The sequence below is a fragment of the Choristoneura fumiferana genome, chromosome 13 (genome assembly GCF_025370935.1).
Source record: "Choristoneura fumiferana chromosome 13, NRCan_CFum_1, whole genome shotgun sequence".
In the NCBI taxonomy this organism is placed as follows: Eukaryota; Metazoa; Arthropoda; class Insecta; order Lepidoptera; family Tortricidae; genus Choristoneura; species Choristoneura fumiferana.
The window spans coordinates 15,871,073-15,890,824 of NC_133484.1; the positions used below are offsets into that span (position 1 = coordinate 15,871,073).

Below are 19,752 nucleotides of genomic sequence, written 5' to 3' on the forward strand. Positions count from 1 at the left end.
AAAATGTGTGACTATATATTTGATTTTGTTTTCGTCTTGGGATGTTATACCTACAGTTAAAACATAAATATAAAGAAGCGTTTTTCCTGATCACTTAACTTAAAGATAATTTCCATATTAAGAGCCATTTTATGCCACCCACAGTATGGTTCTATGAGACCACCAGCGCTGGAAAGAGGATTCTAAAGTATGATGGACATCGATTCTACAAACACGGTGTGTCTGGTCGGAGCGTGACGTGGCGGTGTTATCGTCAAAATAAACGCTGCAAGGGCAAAGTCTGGACAGTCAACGAACAGATTATTTGCTATAGGAACGAACATAACCACACATAAAATAAATATTGTTTCAGTGGTTATTATGGCTTAAATTGAACGAAAATATTTTGACTATGAACCGTTTGTACCATACATATTACATATGCCAAGCTACGCAGTTTAGTTAGTTTAGCTTATGCGATTTTACAAAATGATAAGTCAAACGGTGTTAAACAAATAAACTCAGCTGCGAAAGTTGTCATTCTATCCTATTACTATACCTTTGTTATAGTATTTATAAGTTGTGATATTATTTGCATATTTATTTGTTAATATTCTACTCTCATGGTAATGCTATATTTTTCATTTCACATTAAGAGCACTTAGAATAATAATTTAATACAAAATGTCATTTGTGTACAAATTATAAAATTATACTAAAAAAAAATGATATTTTATATTCACTTTGCTGAGATCAAATCAATTATGGAAACACATTATGAGTCATAATTTATGACTCCATAGACACTGTTAAAGATCAAATTGTAAAATTCAGAAACTTGACGACTGACTTTGGTGTGACACGCAATACATGTGACACACCAAAAACTCACTTTTTAACCTTCTTCTTTCTAAATATGTGTGAATTAAAAACAATTTAGTTATGGACTTTAGAAAACCGCCATAAATTAAGAAATTACAGGCCTATTGAGTGTCTTCTTAAACCTAATACTACTAATAAGACTACTTATTAAAAAGACTAATTGTTTCATTCGGGTGTTACTTTACCTTGCTACGTGCTGCTTCGTAGTTGCGTAGTAGCCTGGTAAAAGATTGTAGTTCATTTATATGACAGCCATTGTAAGTAAGTAGCTACTATTATTTTAATTTTATTTCAGTGGTCATGATACCAGGTCGAAATAAAAGCATGTTGATGGTGAATGGATATACCTATTCAGAGTACTCTCCTGCTTTCTGGTACTGCACGAAGAGGAGGGCTGGCTGCAAGGCCAAGGCACGCACTAACGCTGCGGGGGAGCTGCGGTTCTTAGACGAAGATCACAACCATGCACCACCAAGATATCATCGTACTGAGACGGGACATTACATTAAACTATAGTAAATACGTAATTAAAGTTTGTTTCTTAATAAGTGTTTGATTTAGTCCACAACCATACACACGAGACAGCAACGTATGCGTAAAAAAATCAAGTTTTCATGCAAAAAAACCATTCAGCATGATGTCACACAGCGCAACTATATAAGTAATATCACCAACACAACACTGATCACACAAGCCTTCCCAACCAAACGAATAACAAACTAATGAATGAATACCTAATATACAATCAAATAAAATATTTATTAAATACTTCTTGTGTTTTATTTGATATTTTTAATACTTAACTAAAATTAAAAGAAAGTTAAACTTTATAAACGTTAATGTTAGACATAATTCGTTCGACTGGATCTTTTTTTCTTACTATAAGTATATCTATTAGGTACCTTATTTTGCTTTGTTATTTAGTAATGACCATTTCAGATATTCTTCACGCTATCCTGCGCGCTCGCTTTGCCAAAGAATCAACGAACATCTACATTGGGGGCCACAAGTTCTTTAGACATTCGAGGTCTCTAATAGGGAACCGCATCAGATGGACCTGCGCGAAGAAGCACAAACATAAATGCAAGGCTTCGGCAGTAACCGTGGACGGCATCGTGGTATCCACCTCGGGACTACATTCACATTTGTGCTAAAAACTAAATTAGGGGACTGATGACGTCTAAGCAATAATGGTTTCCCTTGCTGTTTATAAAGAGTATGGCCGGGAGCTGTTCAATCTAGAGTTTTAATGTTAAGATTTTTATATGCACGTGTTATATAGTTATTTATGGACGTCATTGGTAGTTTGTAAGATTGTGTTGCACTTTTATAATTTTATTTTTATCCTGCTAATGGATTGTTGAGTTTTCTTTTACAATAATTACGAGTATGGTGGTTTTCATAATAATATTAATATATTTTTGAATATGTAATTAATGACCTATGTTCCCTATTAATATGGACATTCCATTATTAATAGTGTCAATATTAATTGAATAAAATTTTAACTGTCTCTTATAAATTGTACAATTAAATTATTAATTGTTGTCTTTTAAAAATTGTTACCAAAGCGTTATATTATCTAATTAAAGTTTACAAAAAAATGGTGATAGATCGAGACTTCTAAAAAGTTTGATAGAATTTTTGGAATGTGATTCGAAATTCAAAATGACCTTATTAATATTAAATAAATCTGACTTTGTATATCTAGTGATGTAAGCTGGACATAAGTATTATAACTATTTTTAAGAAATTTTGTTACAGTGTTTATTAAAATGACCATTAAAAAGAGTTCTTCAATTTTACCGACATGCGTTTTATTTGGGGAATGGAAATATTGTTATTAATTTAACTTTTTTTAACAATAACTTAAAATGATTTAAATTAAAAAAGTAACTATATACAAAAAATAAAATTAAACTTAAACTAACCTACTTACAAATAAACCCCTCCCCCCCCCATCCCCGTCGCTGCTCATTGTGCTCGGCTGGCAGCATTGCCACGTTGGATCGCGAGGCTGATCCTTTGCCTAAATTTTTTTTACGTTTAGCTTGTCTGGGAATTGTGAAACATTCAGTCAGTGTGAAGAAACATTTTTATATAATTGCAATCTTCTGATTTCAGTGGGACGACTCATAAAACTTTCCACTGGCTCCACTTTGCTCCTGTTTTGCAATTTCTCATACAATCGACAGCGAGCGTCGAACAACCACATCCGCTGGTATTGCTCGCGCTACCATCGTGGCTGCAAGGCCACTCTGATGACCACCAAAAGTCTGGTGGTGGTGGAAACCGTCGGGGAACATACACACGGAACTATATCATACTTCTGCGATTCCAACGGTTTTTACCATAGGGCATACTAGTAAAGAACTATTGCCAAATATTTCATATGAAACTGACTCAATGAGTGGTGTGACTCTTTGAGCTTATTATTATATCTGTTCACTCACGGTGGAGCGCCCCTCCATAGCTAATTATCAATATGCAATAGTACGGGTAAACATGTGTGGTCTTAATGTGCGTGACTGATGGTACGGACACTAAAAAAATGCAAAAAATGCTACGCACACAGACTTGTCGTACGTTCACGTTTACAATTACAATTATAAAATGTGGAGGAGCGCTCCTTCGTGACTCGTGAGTGAACAGATCTGTTATATTATTTACTAGCTGTTGCCCGTGGCTTCGCCCCTTTCCAATCTTTTTTTTAATTTTCTTTACCACAAACCTTGTCCTGACATTAAAATACAGCAAAAAAATAATGAATCAATTCGGTGCCGTACCGTCTTTCGGAAGTTAAGCGCATACTTACAAATTCATTTTTTAGTTTTATAGATAGATAGATTGATTACAAAATTATTTTGTGCAAAATACAAATATTTCGATAAACAAGGTGCGTGTGTTTTTTTTCCGCAATTTTACGTATCTTATCCTTACGAAACGTTTCGAACCAATTTTATTCTTTCAGAATGTAAATTGTTAAATTTCCCGAATGGCCAAGAACTACTTTTCCACGATGATTACTCTTACAACCGCAAGGTCAATACAGCTGACAAAAAAATCCTATGGTTCTGCTCGCGCCAATACCAAGGATGCAATGCTAATTTGATAACTAGCCAAGAATTTGACCGAGTAAAATGTGTCGGAGGACATACACACGGAAGAGATAAGCACGTCCAAGAGTTGTATGGTCTTTATTACTAAGCTGGTAAAGTCTGAGTGATAATGAAAGGAACAAGCGACATTGTTGACGACCGGATAGCCAAATGGTCAGAGAACCTGACTATGAAGCTTGAGCTCGCGGCCTCGATCCCTAGTCGGGACAGATATTTGTATAAATATTTAATACGAATTTTTGCTCTTGGATCTTGGACATTTAATATATACCTAGGTATTTAAGTATGTATCTATTTATCTATATAGGTATAAGTATATTTATGCGTTGCCTAGTAGGAACCCATATTTGAAAAAGCTTTGATTAGTTTGGGATTAGTTCAATTGGTGCCAATTGTCCCACGATATTTATTATTATTAATTGTCCTAAATAAAATTATAATTTGCTAAAATGAATTTATTAAACATAATTTTGAATCATGAATGTGGTTTTACTGCCCCTTTTTTTGTTGTATTGCTCCCCTTCATAGTAGACGACAGCTGCGTGCGTCGTAAACTACCAGTACGAAGGATCTTAGCAATTTTTAGTTTACTAAACATGACAATTACGTGACTTACTCATATCAAAGTGTTTTTAAGCGATGTTTAAAGTGGTTATTTTTGTTAGTTCATATGTCTTTAACTTAGAGCACTGATTTGTAAATATCATTGTATAGTGATGTGAATATACTCAAGTGGGTTTTGTGTTTTATCGTTGCAGTATCATGGTGGTACAACGAATTTAATAAGCTGACGGCACTTGTCAATGGCTATACGTTCTACGGGGACAAGAATTGTACTGACTTAGTCAGTATGTGGCGTTGTACTAAGGGCTACCCTTGCAAGGCCCGCTTTAAAGCCGTCCGCAATGGTGAAATCGTCAGAGCCACAACCCTGGAACATACACACGAACCACCTAATTTTTCCATAGAGAACGGTATCTTGATTAAAATAAGAACTGAAAAGAGATACGTTGAAGCGGTTTAGAGAATTTTATACATAGTTTCGCACCTTGAGAATGAGACTCCCATTAAAAAGTCACCTCTCAAAATTGACACTATAAGCATTTTAACGCTTAGTTTAATTTTGCGAACTGACAATATTTTGTTTAGACTGAAATCCAAATACTTACGTTTTTTGCCAAACATAGGTGAAAACAAGTGGATATAAATGAGATATAAGTGGGTAAGGTAGGTTTAATGACGGTCTTATCTAAAGATGCAGTTTGTATTAAACTAAATATTTCTTAGTATAATGGACCTAAATAATATGAAGTAGATTCACGTTATTACCTACTCTGATGTAAAGGTATAGTAATCGTGTTAAGCTACCGCTGCCTGGCTGGTATATGACACACTAGTGACGTGTATTTTTACTTTAGACTTATTAATAATCTGCAGTGCATATCTCGTATTTATCACTGGAGCCTTCAAATGTAAAGATATTTTAAACCTTGACTGTATCAATGTAGTAAATTTTATTTTGGTTTCGATACAATGTACATTAAAATACTCAATAATTGAATTAGAACTAGCTACTGCCTTTATAAAGATTTTAATCACTATTTTTCTATATATTTCACCATCTAACTATTTTACAACTTATTTATTCCTCATATTATTTTTATGAAAAAGTAAACCTTCTACCAAACCACGACTAAATTATTACTTCAAAATTCTTTTCCTAGAACCGATCGTTCTTTAATTTTGTACAAAGATTATTCTGAAGTATTGCTTTTGTGTAGGTATCCATTAGTATTGTACTAACCTACCTGCCAACTCTCCAACAGCTATTAAATTCCCCTACTTCTTCCAGTCGTCAGGTTCGTCCGTAATGCGTCAGGCAAGGAACTGGCCCTGGTCCGAGGGTACACTTTCTACTGCGGCGCCAAGAACCTCCGCACCAACATCTGGCGATGCACCCGTTGGGGCACATGCAAGGCCAGATTCATCATGACCAAGTCCCCGGAGTGCGAGCTGCTGACCGCTCAACTGGAACACGCCCATAGCGCGCCTAATTTCATCATCAATGGTGGAGTTTACATCAGACTTTAAAAACTTTACTGTAAGATTAGGGTTTCATTCATCCGAATTACATGTAGGTAGGCCAATAGCCATAGGGTTTGAAATTACTGGCACGTGAGGTATCCCATCTTAGGCCTCTAGGTTGGCAACGCGTCTGCAATACTCCTGGTGTTGCAGATGTTTATGGGCGGTGGTGATCTCTTACCATCAGGAGACCCACTTGCTCGTTTGCCATCCAGTCGAATTAAAAAAAAAACAATTCAATCTCCGCTATAAAAACTATAATATTGCGGAAAATGGCCTGTGTGGAGAATTTAGTTTCCAATAACATTTTTTATCTGTGGAGTACATTTGATATTTTGCCTGTTGAAATACGAGTAACTATTATACCTTTATTTAAAATAACGAGATATATCAAAAGTAATAGGTACATACACTGCTCGTTCACCATCATCAGCCGGAAACGTCCACTGTTGAACGCACTTATGAATGTCAAAAAAAATCTACCACCGGTTCGGAAAAACCTCTGTTGAGAAGAATCCGGCAAGAAACTCAACGAGGTATATATTTTTTAAACAGATTTACAATATTATTATATGATATGTATACATCACAAGTATTTAACACAACTTTATTTTTAACACAGTTGGTTCGCTATTTGAAGGGATCGCTAATGCGGATTGGAATTATTTCTAAATATCCCTGTCCATGATATAATCATTAACTTTATAATACGCCTTAGATATTAATGTCTTTTTGACAATAGATCTGAATTTTGTATCCGTTTCATTTATAATATTTTTAGGAATTTTATTATAAAAACGTATGCAATTGCCCAGAAACTACTTTTTGGTTTTAGCCAGACTGTAAGATGGAACTTTAAGCTTCCCTGTGTTTCTAGTAGCCTTTGGCTTATCGACGTTAGTGGGGAAATCACATATGTTCTTCCTTACATAAATGATTATTTCAAAAACATACGTCGTCAATAAACAAACGTCTTCCGGTTCGTGGTCGCCACTCGAGGACTTTTCTTACCCAACGGTTATCTGTTCTTCGAGCGATGTGGCCCGCCCATTGCCGACGAATTTCCGTATTCCGGCTTCTATCGCGCAAAGAAACTCCAAGCATAGCTCTCTCCATAGCTCGTTGCGTGACTCTGAGCCTCTCTAAAAGGCCAACAGTCAAGGTCCAGGACAGCACTGCTCCTTGTAATACCTTATAAACATAGTGGCGGATACGTATTATAATAAGTGTGTAAATTAATTTTACATAATTAAATAATACAAAAATTCGAAATATATTAAATCAGAAAAAAATATAATTGGTAGACATAACTACTATAAAATAAGGCTTGCTGTGTATTGAGCCACTGTGATCTGGGCCAAGATAAATCGGACACTGTACCCTTTCGCTCCAGGTAAATCTATTTTTTTTTTTCGTAATAGCGTTAGTAAAAATCACTAGAATCTGTTTCTAATTCATAAGTCTCATTTATTCATTTACTACGAGTACAAGCTTTTATTTTACAATTCGGTATAGTCGCCCTGCAGGTCTTTGCGGATAATTGCGTTGTAGTTCAATACGCATAATGAATGTTTGTCATAATTTAAGTTATGTATGAAATACCTAATGCCATTATTCATAGATGCTTAAAATAGTTAATTAGAGGTTGGTAGCTTTTAATGAAATACACCGCTAGGATACACCGCTAATAGTGTAAGAGATGATAAAATAATTATTGAATGTAAACATTACTTCTTGCTAAACATTCGTGATTTTCACTCATACTCAAAATACCACGAACGGAAACGTCGAGGTAAATACCTAATACTCGTGTGTGTTGGCGTGATAAGTCCCGTTCGTGGTATTTTGACTATTATTGCGAGAGTTCGTTACAATTGATTACAACTTTTTACTGCACTACTTACTACTCCACAGGCAACCGATCGGATGGATGATACCTAATTTGTGCTTATATGTATTATGATCAAGCAACTACTCTTCAGTCTCAAATAATTACCAGTATCTATATAGTATAAAGCTTGTCTGTGATCAAAATTGTGTTTGAAAATACATACATATGCTCGAAAAACATAACCCTCCTTCGTGCAGTCGGGTAAAAATGGGTATCCGTTAATAACAATTTTTCTAGAGGGGAAACGTGTGGTGACTTCTGACACAGTTTTGTACCTTGTCGCTTCACAGAGCTGTTAAAAGCGTAAAAATATGTCACTATTGTAATTTATATTGTTAATAGTTTTAGGTTTTTCTTTTTGTTTTTAAACTAATTAGGTACTAGCTTTATAGGCGCTTTGGTTCATACTGTAAGCCTGTAAATGTTAATTTTATTAATAAATAAATAAAAGCGGTTTCGCATTACGACCGAAGTCGTTGTAGAACTATTTGCATGATGTAACTACCATCGAGGGTTCCCTGGTCAAACCCAATAACTCGATCTAATAATTCATAAAAAATTCGAATTTACACTTCTACGTAGTATTTCGACTTATCGGGTTTGACCAGAGAACCCTCTTACTAGTTTTGCGATTACTTAGGACCGTATTTTCACGAATTTGGATCAGATTCTTATTCGACGTAGAACCAAACCACTTTGACTAGACGAAAGCGAGAAATTTTCACATATTTATGGAATACCCATAATGCTTATCTTTAAGTGCCATTCTTGTATTTGAATTAATAATAAGTAGTGGTTATATGTGTTTATGTTATTTATAGTAATTTTATTTGTACATACTCGATTAAATTATATTAAAAATCAATGTTCTTTGCTATGTTTGCTAAGTATGGCTGCTCCGATATAATCAAAGGACCATTATATATTTCGTTCAGTATTCTTTTTAAATTTTACGTGTTGTGACGTGTTCCTGTTACGCCCTAAAATTTTTTTTAAAATTTTTTATTGTACCATTTTGTCGGCATAGTATATATATATATATATATATCCGTGCAAAACTACAGCTTTCTAGCATTGATAGTCCCTGAGCAAAGCCGCGGACGGACAGACAGACATGGCGAAACTATAAGGGTTCCGTTTTTGCCATTATGGCTCCGGAACCCTAAAAAAGAAAAAAAGAAAGAAATACATTTATTCATAACATAGCAATAGACAACACTACACAAGACACAACAATGTTATTAAGTGCGACAGCATATATAGGTAGTAAGATATGTGTCATTGCGGTTGTCAATCGGACACTGGCTCAGCATAAACGCCCCAGCGCTGATTTTAAGCCAGCACCGTCGGTGACCGCTATAAAAATATACTACATACTAAATATACAACTAAAAAAAACAACTATACAACTATACATATAAAACTACATGAATTTATAAACTACGATACATATTATATTGTGACTTTTTCTTTTAATATTAAGTTAGTACGTAAACATAATTATTAGAACATTTAAATATAGTGTACACACTTGCCAAGTAAACGAACGGGTGTTCTATACACACGAGCGAATGAAGTACTGGCAAACGTGGTGATGCTCCAGAAATGATATTTGTGGGGCCCGCTTTAGGACCGTCCTGGATGGCCAATAATTTCTTCTAACTGCAAACTGGAACACTAAAGCCCAGGCGATTGAAACTTATTCATGGCTTATATCTATAATAATTATATAGTTTATTATTACGTAAAGAGTAATACTCGTAACATAACGTTTTATAAATATTTCTAGTCTCTATGTATCTGGTAAATTAGTAGTACTTGCATTTATGTATGATCAGTGCTCTCTCTGTTACCCTGGAAAGCTTTAATAATTATAAAAGGTGAAGGTAATTCGAAAAAAAAAAAACAAATAAATAGTTGATTGCTTAAAAAGATTGTTTTCTGTATGAACTACACGAGGCATTGGATTTAAGGTTGTAAAATTAATTTGTTTAAATTTCAAGGGGCAGATTCCATTAAAAAGAGTTTTTTTATAATTCATGTATTTATGTAGTCAGACCTCTAGAAGTATACAACACGTAAGTGTGGTGATATTAATATTCACTTTTGTTTGCAGTTATTTGGACTAAAAGCTGCAGAGGCAAAGAGATGATTGTAGTCAACGGGTATTCCTTCTGCTGCCAGAGCCGACACGGCAAGACAGTTCGTTGGATCTGCTCGGCCGGTTCCAAGTGCCGAGCCACCGTCCACACCATGAAACAAGCAGTGAAACGCGCTAGATTGGACCACACGCATCCGCCAAACAAACACATTATTAAAAATGGAATCTACATTAAAATATGAATTTTTAATATATTTTTTAACCTATTCCAGACAATGAATGAGTGTAACGCAGTTTATAAGTACAATAAGCCTAGGATTAGTTGGCATGTAAGTATCTAAACATTTAAATTGAAATCGAAGTACTTATCTCTAAGACTATGAATTAAACACAGCTGATGATAATTCCATAAAGGGGGCCTTCCGGGTTAAATTTTTTTCTGTTATATTCTAATTAGAACGAAAAGAAATCGGTAGCTCTGTGGCCAGCCTGCAGACACTGTACAGCCTACTAAGAAAGTTGTCTGGAAACGTAGTTTTACAAATATTATTTTTCCTTGCCATACTACTTTTTACAAACTTATGTTTTAATTGCCATGCTAGTATTCAAGTATAAACTTTTTTAACTTGCGGCATTAGTTTTTACTAACTTTTTTTTACTTCTCGTACTAGTGTGTAAGTTGAACTTAACTATAGGTTGGATGACAATGCAATCGCTGTCAACAAAAATTACGGCCAGTATTAAAAATATCTTTTTTGCCAGAAACTTGCTTAATGATCTAAGTATCCTGCATTTCTGAATTTATTATTAAGTATAATTAAATTACCTTTTAAAAACGTATCAGGACTATGCAATAAAATAAGTAGGTAAATAAAAAAATACTTAAAAACTGGTTTCATTTTGATCCTCTTGCTTCGAGTATTACATACTAATATCTTACCATATTCCCTTACTTATCCTAAATTATCAATATATAACTTTTTGCCGGTTTGAATGTCATGTATATTACCACTTCATGCTTAAACTACTAGACCGATGTAAATGACATTACTTATGGAGATAATTTGAGAACCTGGGGAGGACATGGGACAGTTTTTATATTATAACTGTCTGTCGGTTGAATGTCTGTCTATTACCACTTCACGTTTAAACTAGTAGACCGATGTAAATAACATTACTTATGGAGATAATTTGAGAACCTGGGAAGGACATGAGACAGTTTTTATCATGGAAATTTGCATAGTTCCTTCAGGATAGTGATAAAAAATGGTTAAATGAAGTTGCGGTCAAAAGTTATTGTTATGTTTAGTAATTGATCTTTCGAAAGTATACATTTTAGATTGGTTTGGAGCTGTAATGATAATGTTACATATTTAATTATTCATGTTTCACTGCAGTTATTTGGACTCAAAACACCAGAGGCAAAGAGATGATCATAGTCAACGGCTATTCGTTCTGCTGCCAGAATCGTCACCTGGGGAATGTTCGTTGGATCTGCACGGTCGGTGGCAAGTGTCGAGCCTCCATCAGCACTGCTAACCGAGTAGTAACACGTACCAAATTGGAGCACACGCATCCACCAAACAAGTTTATTATCAGAAATGGAATTTATATCAAAATATAACTTTAATACAGCTGGCGACGATAAAGTCTGCGTTGGTGAAAGTTTGGATGAAGTTTTTTTTTCAGAACGTAAACTGGTGTTGAAAACTTGTTCACCTTATTTATGTTATGTCCTTCTCCAATAGCTTTGCGGCTCCGTAAATTTCTATAAATATAAATAAAGCTGTTTAGAAATAAGAACAATCAAAAATGTTTTAGTAATAATATTTTTAGCTTGCGCTTTTACTGTAGGTATTTGCATATAGCGTCGACTTATTTAAAAAATAAACGAATCGAGTTAATGTTAATTGGAAATCTCGTCAATCTCCAGCTTCAAATGTAGTACAGTCAACGTCATAAATAAGTGATCACTTTTGTACCTTGTCACTTTAACGTCATGTCTGAAAAGCCATACGAAATTGTGTAACGACTGAAAGCGACAAGGTACAGAAATGATCACTTATTTATGACGTTGACTGTACAAACATAACTAGAAACAATTCGCTAGATTTGATGAATGTTTGAATTTTACAGTTATTTGGGCTCTAAACAGCCGAGGCAGGCAGATGGTCATTGTCAACGGGTATACATTCTGCTTACACTCGCAACAACAGCAAACTGTTCGGTGGGTTTGCACACACGGCACTTCAAAATGTCACGCCTCCGTGAATACCGTATTTCGTGAAGTGACACGTGCGAAACTGCAACACAGTCACCCGCCAAATAAATTTATAATAAAAGACGGAATCTATGTCAAGTTGTAAATAAAAACCTTACAAATTATCTCTTTTATTTATCGATTAATCGACTTTTTTATTGTGTTTACGTGTTTACGGCAAAACGGGACGATTAGATGCCAAAAACGTTCGTTAAGACTTAAGAACAATACCTTTTTTCTAGTTATTTGGACTCGAAACAACCGTGGCAAAGAGTTGCTAGTAGTGAACGGATATACATTCTACCGCCACACGCAACTAAAATACGCCACTCGTTGGGTCTGCACACTCGGCACGGACAAATGTCGCGCTCATGTGAAGACCGTTGATCGTAAAATTGTACGCGCCAATCTGAAGCACACTCACCGGATGAATAAGTTTGTACTAAGAGATGGAATTTATATCAAATTATAACCACAACAAAAGCTGCCATTCCTAACTTTGTCTCCGATGTTTATCTACTATATTTTAAATTAGCGTATCATCTATCTATCAACGTATTGGCATTGCCATACTTACAACGAGGAAACGCAGCCAGCCTTATGGGCACCCTGCCCAATAGTAGCGACTTGGGTGATTTTTGTAAATATAGATTTTTAGGATTAGAGTAAGTTTGTTTTAGTTCTTTTTTTATTTATTTCTGTTAATTGTTGTATATATTATTTGTTTGTTTATAAATAAATTTATAATTTTACTCTATCTCTTTTCGTCTCCTAACTTTTAACCTGTCCAGTATTCATTTTTTATGACTAAATTACTATCTGTTAAGGTGATTCTTAACCAGACACCCGGTGGCCTGTCGGCAATCAAATCTTGAGTCGAATATTGCTCTCTCTATTGGTTGGTTAGATATTTTTATATTTGGTGTAGGTTGGTACATATTTAATAATTATGTAGATAGGACGACAATGCAAGAACAGCCAAAAAAAAATCAGTAAAAAAGCAAAACCATTAAAAATGTGTTTTTATTTTACAAAAACTTACTTGGCCATAAGATCTTTTCAGATTTTTTTGTACTCTCATTGCACTGATTTGTGGTATTTATTTAATAAAGCGTACTTTTATTGTATCATATTTTTTTATTTAATTAATAAGATACCTATTTTTTGGATGGTCATATTTGTGGTTGAATACTTAACGTTTTTTCCAGCAATTTGGACTCGAAACAACCGTGGCAAAGAGTTGATCATAGTGAACGGGTACACATTCTACTGCCATACGCAACAAACGCGCACTGTCCGATGGGCCTGCACTTTCGGCACTTCTAAGTGTCACGCGTCCGTGAGCACCGTAAATGGTGCAGTAACACGGGCCAAGCTGCATCACACTCACCCGGCGAATAAATTTGTGATAAAAGATGGAGTCTATATGAAATTATAAGTAAATGACTTTCCATTACTTTTTTGGATTACGTACGTTTACTTCAGAATGTTTTGTATGAATGAATGAATGAAAAAAGTTTATTCGACACACACATTAATAGCAGAAATACATAATATGACATAAAATATTAAAAAATAAATGAAAAATAAAAAATATAAAATTTTGCATGTGTGAGCGAAATATCAGCATAAATATCACAGTATTTTTATTTGTACAAATATTGTACAAATGTACAATAATGTAATGTAATTGTTAATGTAGTATTAGTATTGGTCACTTGATTAGAAACTTGACCATACATATATTTTTACAGTTACTTGGACTCGTAACAACCGTGGCAGTCATCACTTTGCATCATAGGCAAAAGCGGTCTATGTGGTGGTGTGGGTTTACACTTTTGATACAATTAGGTGCCACGATGTGCTTTATAACGAGGGGCGCAAAGTAGCACGTACCAAATTACTCATCCAATATGCAAGTTTGTGTTATAGAATGGAATAAATATAATTGTAAATAAAGCTACAATGAGGCTATATTTTTATTTATATTTATTTGAGTTCTAGAGTACGCCACAATTAACTAAAAAAACTCAACCAAACTGCAACTTTCCAGACATAACGCAATTTAAATATGAATAAAGCTACGATGAGACCATATACTAAAATCGTCTTAGATAACTTCTTACTGTTGAAGTGTTTCATTTTTATCAATTTGTGTAAATTTACTTCTGTGTAAATTTATAAATAAGGCTGCGATCGAACCACGACTTTGAAGAATTTTTTACTTAGATTGTGTATGTTTACAATAAATAAATAAAATATTGTTTAAAAAAAATCTTTACTCCGTAGCCAGATGTAGGTATTGTGAATGGATACAAAATAAGTGTTAAAAATTTGACGATTTATTTTTTATAGTAATTTGGACTCGAAGCATCCGGGTAAAGAGATTATAGTCAATGGATATTCATTTTGTTGCCAGAAGCAACAGCAGCGGACAGTTCGATGGATTTGTACCTATAGCGCTAAGTGCAAGGCAGCCGTATTTGTGTATAAACGTGAAGTGACCCGTGCCAAGCTAGACCACAGGCACCCGCCAAACAAGTTTATAATTAAGAATGAATGGACAATATCAAATTGTAATTAAAGGTGTGGCCAACCTAAAATATTTAACAATATTTTTTTTAATTCTTAGCTGGTATTTTCAGCGTAGCTAGGACAAAAATAATAATACTTAATAGAAATTCGATAGTTGAAGACTTTTTTTTTCATTCTAGTTATTTGGGCACGAAACCAACGTGGCAAAGAGATAATCATAGTCAACGGATATACGTTTTACCGTCAGTTACAACAAAAGCACACCATTCGGTGGGCCTGCACTGCCGGGACCACGAAGTGTAAGACTAACGTACTTACGAGTAAGACTCAACGAGAAGTGATACGCGCCAAACTAGATCACAGCCATCAACCCAACAAGTTTTTCATTAAGAATGGTATTTATACTAAATTGCCAATAAAGCCATGATTAAATTGAAACATTCAATCATTTCCTTTTAAATTCTTCATATTTGCCTTTAGCTTGTAGGGTGACAACCGAAAGCCTAAGCGTTATAACGATTACTTTTATTGAAACAGATTTCAAATGAAAACTTCCGACTGTAACTCATTACAGGATGTTCCGTTTAAGTCGTTCAACTGACCCAAACAACTACTAAAATATTCAAAAGATACCTTGTTTAAACTATATTTTAGAATTTAGAATTCTCCTTTAGTATTTACGGCTTGGTTAGGACAAAAGCAATAATTGGATGATTAAAAGACATAACCTTGTTTCTAGTTATTTGGACACAAAATAACCGTGGCAAACAGATTATCGTGGTCAACGGGTATTCATTTTACCCCCAGAAGCAACAAAAGCATACCATTCGGTGGGCCTGTACTGCCGGGACTACTAAGTGTAAGACTAACGTGTTTACGAGTCAACGTGAAGTGATACGCGCCAAACTAGACCACAGCCATCAACCCAACAAGTTTTTGATTAAGGATGGAATCTATATCAAATTACATAATAATAAAATAATTAATTAAATTGTAAATAAAGCTTTGATCAAAATGTAACATTCAGTCATTTCCTTTTGAATTCTACATACCTTTACGGCTTAGCTAGGACGACAACCGAAAGCCCAAGCGTCGTAACGATTACGGATATTATTTTTCTCGGAGAATTATACCTAATGGTTCTAAAAAACAGATGAAATTGCTACGGACTGTGACTAAATTCTATCACTTTCTGCAGCAATAAGGTATCTTAAAACTTATCCGGATTTTTTCAATTCATGATTGAATTAGTTTGTCTGAACCGTGAACAGCCCGTTAAATTATTTTCAGGGGCTTTTAATTTTCGGAATATTGAAAACGCTTTTGAATTCACATTCTAATTCTTCTTTAGTATTTATGGCTTGGTTAAGACAACCAATTACAGTTGTTACAGACTTGATGATTAAAAGACATTGTTTTTTTTCTAGTTATTTGGACTCGGAACAACCGTGGCAAAGAGATGATCATAGTCAACGGGTATACGTATTACCGCCACATACAACAAAAGAATAATATTCGGTGGAACTGCACTGCCGGTGCTAAGTGTAAGGCTTACGTTTTAACGATTCAACGTGGGATGATACGCGCTAAACGAGACCACAGCCACTCACGCCACAAGTTTGTGATAAAGGATGGAATCTATATCAAATTGTAAACAAAGTTGTGATCAACCCGAAAAATTCTATCACTTGATAACACCGTCCGATTGGGTTCTTTCTTGGTGTTTACGGCTTAGATAAGATAATAGCAATAATAGTTTATAAAGAATTCACAATTAAAGGCTTTTTTTTAGTTATTTGGACATGAAATAACTGTGGCAGAGATTATCGTAGTCAACGAATATACATTTTACCGCCAGTTACAACAAAAGACACAATTCGGTGGGCCTGTACTGCCGGGACTACGAAGTGTAAGAAAGATTATCGTGTTTACCAGTCAACGTGAAGTGATAAGCACTAAACTGTACCACAGCCATCAACCCAACAAGTTTTTGATTGAGAATGGAATCTTTATCAAATTAAATTAATTAGTAATTAAATTATAAATAGAGCTGTAATCAAAATGAAAAATTCAATCATTTCCTTTTGTATTCTTCATACCTATACGTCTTTACGGTTCAAGTAGGACGACAACCGAAAGCCCAAGCGTCAAAATGATTACACATATTATAATTATATTTTTCGGAGAATTATAATGGTTCTAAAACAGATGAAATTGCTACGAACTGTGGCTAAAATAGTATTTTATCACTTCCTGTACCTACCAATAAGGTATCTTAAAACGTATCTGGATTTTTTCAGCGTATTATCGAATTAATTTTTGTGAACAGTGAACAGTCCCGTTAAATATTTTCAGGGGCTGCTGATTGTCGATATATTGAAAACGGTTTTGAATCAAAAATTTTAACTAAAAGTCATTACAGGGATGTTCTTTGACCCAACCACCTACTAATTCATTTTAAGATACCTTACGAGTATATACACTATGTTTTAGAGTTCTCCTTTAGTGTTTATGCCTTGGTTAAGGCAAAAGCTGTAATAGTTATTAAAGATTTGATGATCGAAATAAATTATTTTTTCTAGTTATTTGGACGCGGAACAACCGTGGAAAGGAGATGATCATAGTCAACGGGTATACGTTTTACCGCCACATACAACAAAAGCATTCCTTTCGATGGGACTGCACTGCCGGCGCTAAGTGCAAGGCTTACATTGTAACAATTCAACGTGAAGTGATACGCGCCAAACTAGGCCACAGCCACCCACCCAACAAGTTTTTGATAAAGGATGGAATCTATATAAAATTATAAATAAAATATTGATCGAATTGAATTTTTTTAACTTGATAACACAGTCCATTTGAGTTCTTTGTTGGTAGCTTCGGCTTAGGAAGGACAGTAGTCATAATAGTTTTAAGATTTGACAGTTAAAGAAATTACTTTTTTTAGTTATTTGGACACGAAACAACCGTGGCAAAGAGATGATCATAGTCAACGGGTACACATTTTACCGTCACACATATCGAAAAGACACTATACGGTGGGCTTGCACTGCCGGCGCAAAGTGTAAAGCTAACGTGTTTACGACTCAGCGGGAAGTGACGCGTGCCAAACTAAACCACATCCACCCGCCAAATAAGTTTATAATTAGGAAGGGAGTCTATATAAAATTGTAATTAAAACCGTGATCAAACTAATACCTTCTAGTCTATCTCTATTCAACACTATTCTTTACAATTTTTTATTGTCATTTATGACTTAGTTTTTATCGATTTTGATCATTACTTTTTTTTCTAGTTATTTGGACACGAAACAACCATGGTAAGGAGATGATTATAGTCAACGGGTACTCGTTCCGTTGCCACACGCGGCAGAAAGTCACTGTTCGGTGGATGTGCACTTACGGCGCTAAGTGTAAGGCCATCGTATTTACTTTTCAACGTGATGTGGTACGTGCCAAGTTAGACCATAATCACCCGCCGAATAAATTTATAATTAAAAATGGAGTGTATACCAAGCTGTGAATAAAGATTTCAAACCCAAAAATTTCCATCAGTTCTTACCTTTTCAATGCTACTATCTGGCCATTCTTAAATTACATTTATTTTGTGACACACAAACAAAATATTTGCAATTTTCAAAGTTTACTGGGGCTGAACATTATAAAAAAATTGCGACGCGTCTAATTTATGGATGGCCTGCAACGTATTATATTTATCTCTTAGGTAGAACGGCGGGAAAATCAGTTGTTTGAGATTCCTTGATTATTATTATTTTTTCTAGTAATTTGGACTCGAAGCCGTCTTGATAAAGAAATGATTATAGTCAACGGGTACTCGTTTTGCTGCCACACGCGGCAGAAACAAAGTGTGCGGTGGAGATGCACTTACGGCGTCAGGTGTAAAGCCTACGTATTAACTTGTCAACGTGCAGTAACACGTACCTCGCTATGTCACTGCCACCCGCCAAATAGGTTTATCATAAAGAATGGAGTGTACATCAAAATATAAAATTGCGCGACTGCTGATACATAGATACCAACGAGAGCTGCCTTCTGACTGAAAGACGTTGCGTTCCGACGGTGCACCATGCCGCAGATGAATGCGATATCAGCGACGGTGACTGAAACGGGGGCACGCCGGTTTGTCAGCCAATTCGTTTTAAAAGTTTTGTATTTTTATTGATTATACTCGTATGTATGTTAGACTGTAAGGTTTCTAATGTATTGGCCACGTTGCCCAAAATAAATGGTTTAATTGTTAGGTTAGGTTATAAAAAAGTGTTTTCCTTACGTTTTGTACTTACCGCTAAAACGGTAGGAAACCCAGTTGTTAAGAGATTTGACAGTTATTTAAATTCACTATATTTTTTTCAGTTATTTGGACTCGAAGTAATCGTGACAAAGAAATGATTATAGTCAATGGATACTCGTTTTGCTGCCAAAAGCGGCAGAAGCAGACTATTCGGTGGATCTGCACTTACGGCGCTAGGTGTAAGGCCGCCGTATTTACGAATCAACGTGAAGTGATCCGCGCCAAACTAGACCACAGTCACCCACCAAACAAGTTTATAATTAAGAATGGAGTCTATTTCAAATTTTAATAATTTCCTTGTTCACTCTTTATGTGCACTTACGGCTATAGTCTGGGACAATAGCCAAACACGGTATTTGTTAAGTACTTTAAAGAGTTTTGATGATTACGAAAAAAAAAATTCGGATTACAATAATAAAATAACAATTCCGAAAAACAGGTGATATTACTATGAACGCAGGTTTAGTATTTTATTGGGTTAGATTAGGCTACGTAGGCACTATTCGTATGTTTTTTTTAATAATTACGTTTTGGAGCACCGCGACTTTCATGTTTTTTTGTAGTGTACACTGTTCCTTATGAAATATAG

The 19,752-nt window shown here is 35.0% G+C and overlaps 1 protein-coding gene across 7 annotated transcripts in view; it reads left to right on the top strand.

Moving 5' to 3' along the window:
- LOC141434168 (uncharacterized) overlaps positions 1-19,752 on the top strand; it is a 500,735-nt gene that overhangs the window by 206,954 nt on the left and 274,029 nt on the right. The window contains exons 5-6 of one of the 7 annotated variants that reach the window (XM_074096503.1): positions 16,280-16,396; positions 17,435-17,676. The exons of 4 other annotated variants lie outside the window; for them this stretch is intronic. In XM_074096503.1, coding sequence (XP_073952604.1) covers positions 16,280-16,396; positions 17,435-17,661 — 344 coding nt within the window. In that variant the 3' untranslated portion in view covers positions 17,662-17,676. Of the gene's footprint in view, positions 1-4,738; positions 5,020-15,031; positions 15,295-16,279; positions 16,397-17,434; positions 17,677-19,752 lie in introns of those variants that run through there. 2 more of the 7 variants (XM_074096526.1, XM_074096519.1) reach the window with 2 other exon arrangements.